The following is a 4552-nucleotide window of genomic DNA, read 5'->3' as shown; positions in this document are numbered from 1 at the left end:
GTTTCTTTTTTATTTTATTTTGATATAATAGCAGGACCGCAGACCGGAGCCTCGACGAAACCTCACTCGACTCCTCAACTCATCATTCCACCATTCTCCTTGAACTACACGCGACCTGATTCCCCTATAACCCGGGATATGTAGGCTGTCCAAAACCAGGACTCGGTTGCACCCTATCTTTTATTTCTTTTCCTTTTGAATAATGGTTTGGTCAAAAATTAGTCACGTGGCTCACTTAGTCTTTGCCTGAAAACTCTTCATGTTTTCAAGCAAAGAGGGGCAGCTGTGAGCACCTAATTTTTGACTATATTTGAATTTTTATCACCTTCTACTATGTAAATATTTTCAAAATTTAATATATATTTATTTTTAGCTTTGTTACACTTATACATAAAAGATAAATTATTACTATTAGTATTATTTTTATTATTATTTTTATCTTTATTTTTAAAAAAAATGAATTAAAAACTGAAAATAAAAAAAAATTAAAACAAATTTCGGATGGGAATTAAAAAATAGGAAAAGTAGAAATATAAAATTAAAAAGTAAAAGTAAAAGTAGGTAGAAATTATTTAATAAAAAAAGTAAAAGAAAGTGGAAAATCAAAAAAATAAAAGTAAAAGAATGTGAAAATTTTTAAAATAAAAAGTAAAATAAAGGTGGAATTAAAAAATAAAAGTAAGGGTATCTGATTTTTTTTTTTAAAGTAAAAGTAAGTGGGAAATAAAAAAAGAAAAGTAAAAAAGTGGGATTTTAAATATATTAAAAATAAAAAAAGTGAGAAATTAAAAAATAAAAGTAAAGGAAAGTGGGGAATTATTTTTTTTTTTTAAAATAAGAAAATTGGGAAGTGGAAATTCTTTTTAATTAAAAATAAAAAATAAATAAAAAATAAAAAATAAAAATCTGAAAATTTTGAAATTTTTTTCTATAAATAGAAGAGAAATGTGATGAAAAAAAGAGAGAGAAAGGAAAAAATAGGGAGGAAGGAATTGAGAAAAAAATATTTTCTTCTTCTAGGATAAGGAAATTTCTACTCGTGTCATTCTTTCTTCGGCTTTCTTTCAAAAAATCCAGCAATTCATCACCTAAACTCCAGCCCCGAACCAACTGAAAACCAAACTAAAAAGCACCACAAAAACGAGCCGAAAACTCAGCGAAACAGTCCTTATTTGTATAGAAAACAACAGCTCCAAAGTTGAGTCGTCGAGTTCGAGCTCCATTTGTCGATTTTGGTCGAGGCTCCATTTACATCCTTGTCCATTGTCCGAGCTTCAAAACAGTCTTGTAAAGGTCCATTTATCTCATCATTATTTTATTAAGATATTATGCTTGAATATATAATTTGATCTTATTTAGATTTATGAAGGTTGAAATATTTTTTTTTGTATTAATTGTTAGGTCTCATTAGCTTTGTTAAATTTTGCTACTTTCTTGATGATTAACATAAAAATTTATAAAAAATAATTTTTGGGCACGTAGTGAATGTTTGAACTTTGGGGATAAAATCTATGTCTGCTAGTTGAAATTGAAAAATGAGGTTTGGACTTAAAAAAATATGATTGGGCCCGGTGGTTGGGCTATGCTTAATGAAACATGTACTACCGCAATTGACTAATTGATAAGGGAGTAGCTTGATGAACTAGTATCTGGGCATACTCATTAATTGGCTTTAAAGGGCAAATTGTACAACGATGCAATTTAATTTATCTGGTCCAAAATAGTTTCTGTCAGGCCTAATTTAGTAAGAGCAAAAGGTGACCCATTTTTCACAATTGATTTCCATAGCTCTTGACCTTACACATATCTCAAACCCGTAAGGAAAAACAAATCATGAACACGTGCTAGTTGCTTTAGGCGCGATTAATAAATCATCGTGACTATGGGTATGGTTCCTGTGGCATGGTCACGATACGTAAACCCCAACTCAAGTGCGCGTTTCACGCGACTTGACTTCAACTTCGAATAATAATAAAAATAAACATGTTGTAAATCGCGGGTGCATTTCACGTGACGCGATTCGCAATATGTACAAAAACAAATGAGTTTGGGACATCGCGACTTGTTCAAATAAGTTCCATAAATATTAAAAAGCGGTAAAAGACAAAAATACACAATAAGTTTAAACACATGTAATAAATCAGATAATTACGCCAAGTATTAATTGTTAAGCGACCGTGCTAAAACCACGAAATTTGGGAGTGCCTCACACCTCTTTTCAGGTTAACGGAATTCCTTACCCGGTCTTCTGTGTTCGCGGACCAAAAATAAGAGTCAAATTTCCTCGATTTGGGATTCTAAAATAAACCGGTGACTTGGGACACCATAAACTATTCCAAGTGGCGACTCTGAATTAAATAAATAATCTCATTTCGAATAATGTCACTTAAATTGAAAAAACTCCCCATCCCCTATCCCCTCGGAAAAAAGGAGGTGTGATATGTATGAAATTAAATTATATCACATAAATTAAAATGGGGTACTACACATGAAGGAGAGAGCAATTTCGTCACTCCACTTATGTGCCACAGTAGCTCGTTTGGATGAGCTTATTTTAAGTGACTTTTAAGTCAAAATAGTTTTTAAGTCATAAGTTAGGAATTCTAGCTTTTTATCTTTTAATATGTTTTTGTCATTTTAGCTTTAAAACACTTTTTTACTCTATCCAAATATCACAAAATGGTTTAAAAGTTATTTTATTTAAAGACACTTAAAATAAGTCAATATAAACTGGCTCAAGGACATGAATTACCAAAATCAAAATTCCTAAAATGATTAGACCTAAGATCTCAGAATGATCTCGCCAATTTATGTAACCTCCACAACAGACATTATAAAGAACAACGGGAAAGGGAAAAAACAAAAAGGAAAAGGGGAAGAAAAGTTAGAACCATAAATAATTTTGTTTGATATTGGAGGCCCAGAAAACGAAACGAAACCACATAAAGTCGTTCCATCAATTTTTTTTCCATTAATTTGTTCTTTTTTAATTTTCTCCTAAAAGTACTATGAAAACAATTATTTTAATATTCTCTCCGATTTATTTTAATTAATTTTTTTTTGTCACACATATTAAGGAATTCAGATCTTAACTCCATTAATTAATAATAAAATTAATCATATTATTCTTAATTTGTTTATAACAAATACTCTTAGACTCTTTAATCCAAGGACAAATTTGAAAAAAAGAAGTTAATTCTTTCTTGATATATAAAAAATTTAAATATTATAGACCACAAAAAAAAAATAAAAAAAATAAAGTGGACCGGAGATAATAATTAAAAAAAAGGGAAAAAAAATCAAATATCTGGACCACTAAATAATAATCTAAAAGCTTGAACTAATTTTTTCTTCCTCTAATGCTCAGTGTCATCTATGACATTTTATTAGCATAACAATTTATCAAAGCCAAAGCATTGCTGGTCACCTCCTTCACCTTAGCAGCACGATCAGAGACGTCCATCTTCAAGGGTCCATCAGGTACATCCTCAAAGCCGTCCGTACACGTTTCTTCATTGGTTAAGGCGGCGCTCATCCATGTTTGAACGTTGCTAATCTGGAACCTCAACGACTCGCCCGATCCCCCGAGCGTCCTCATTTGATTCAGCGAGTCACGTATTTGGTCCACGGAATCTCTGAACACAGAGAAGCAGTCGTGTAGAGCAGCTCCGATTCGTGGCTGGGCACTGTAGTTCGCTTCACAGGAGAGGTTGGAGAAGTATGCGACGACATATTTGGCTTTGTCTAGACTAACTCCGATGGCTACAAGAGCCAGCCGAGCAGAGTCCTGTTGGACAATGCTGGCGTAGATACAGAGAGAGTTATAGCATGTGTCAGGATATTGTGTAGTTTGACAACTCGAACGGATAAAATCTAAGTTACTGGTGGTAGGGACGTCGGTGGACGGCGACGGTGAGGGAGCAGTGGCGGCAGTGTTAGAGGTAGCGGCGACTAAGGAAACGGTGGGGAGAAGGCGGAAGGCGACGAAGAAGAAGAAGAAGATGATGATGGAAAGGTAACGTGGAGTTCGCATAATTTAGCTTTTTGCTTTCCTTGCCTTCAGACTTGCTATGTTGTGGTTTTAAAAGCAGTATTTCCGCAGGCAAATTTGCCATGCTGTGAAATGACCTATATGCCCTTGTTGAACAAACTGGTCTTGTGGTCGTGAGAAATTTTGTTAGGATTTTGTCAACATGTAAAATCCAAAATGTGTTCCTAGTACTTTTTCAAATTATTATTAACCGTTCCAGAGGAAACGAAGTATGTGCAATTATATAATTTTGCGTATAAAATATTTCAAATCATGTACTTGTATCGGGTAAAATATGTTATGAAATGTGGTCGTCCGAGAAATGGACACGTGGAACCCAAGACAGGGGATGACTGAACAATTGTTTCGTTTGTCGCCGACAAGAATAATGCTCATAAAGATGTGATAAATGATCTTCTCCCGGTAGCATTCAATAGAGAATATTCATAACATTAAGAGCATTTACCCATTATAAGGAATTTGACATTTATGTTCACCGTTACATCTTTATCAATGCCCCTC

At 33.4% G+C, this 4552-nt stretch overlaps 1 protein-coding gene across 1 annotated transcript; it reads right to left on the bottom strand.

The window, feature by feature from the left end:
* Nucleotides 1-3185: 3185 nt before the first annotated feature.
* LOC104099802 (21 kDa protein-like) lies at nucleotides 3186-4048 on the bottom strand. Its single transcript, XM_009606907.4, has one exon. The coding sequence runs from the start codon at nucleotides 4031-4033 to the stop codon at nucleotides 3374-3376; it is 660 nt and encodes a 219-aa protein (XP_009605202.1). The 5' UTR covers nucleotides 4034-4048; the 3' UTR covers nucleotides 3186-3373.
* Nucleotides 4049-4552: the final 504 nt, after the last annotated feature.

Source organism: Nicotiana tomentosiformis, chromosome 7 (genome assembly GCF_000390325.3).
Source record: "Nicotiana tomentosiformis chromosome 7, ASM39032v3, whole genome shotgun sequence".
Classification (NCBI taxonomy): Eukaryota; Viridiplantae; Streptophyta; class Magnoliopsida; order Solanales; family Solanaceae; genus Nicotiana; species Nicotiana tomentosiformis.
The sequence above is the reverse complement of the archived record's forward strand: the minus strand, read 5'-3'. Positions and strand labels throughout refer to the sequence as shown.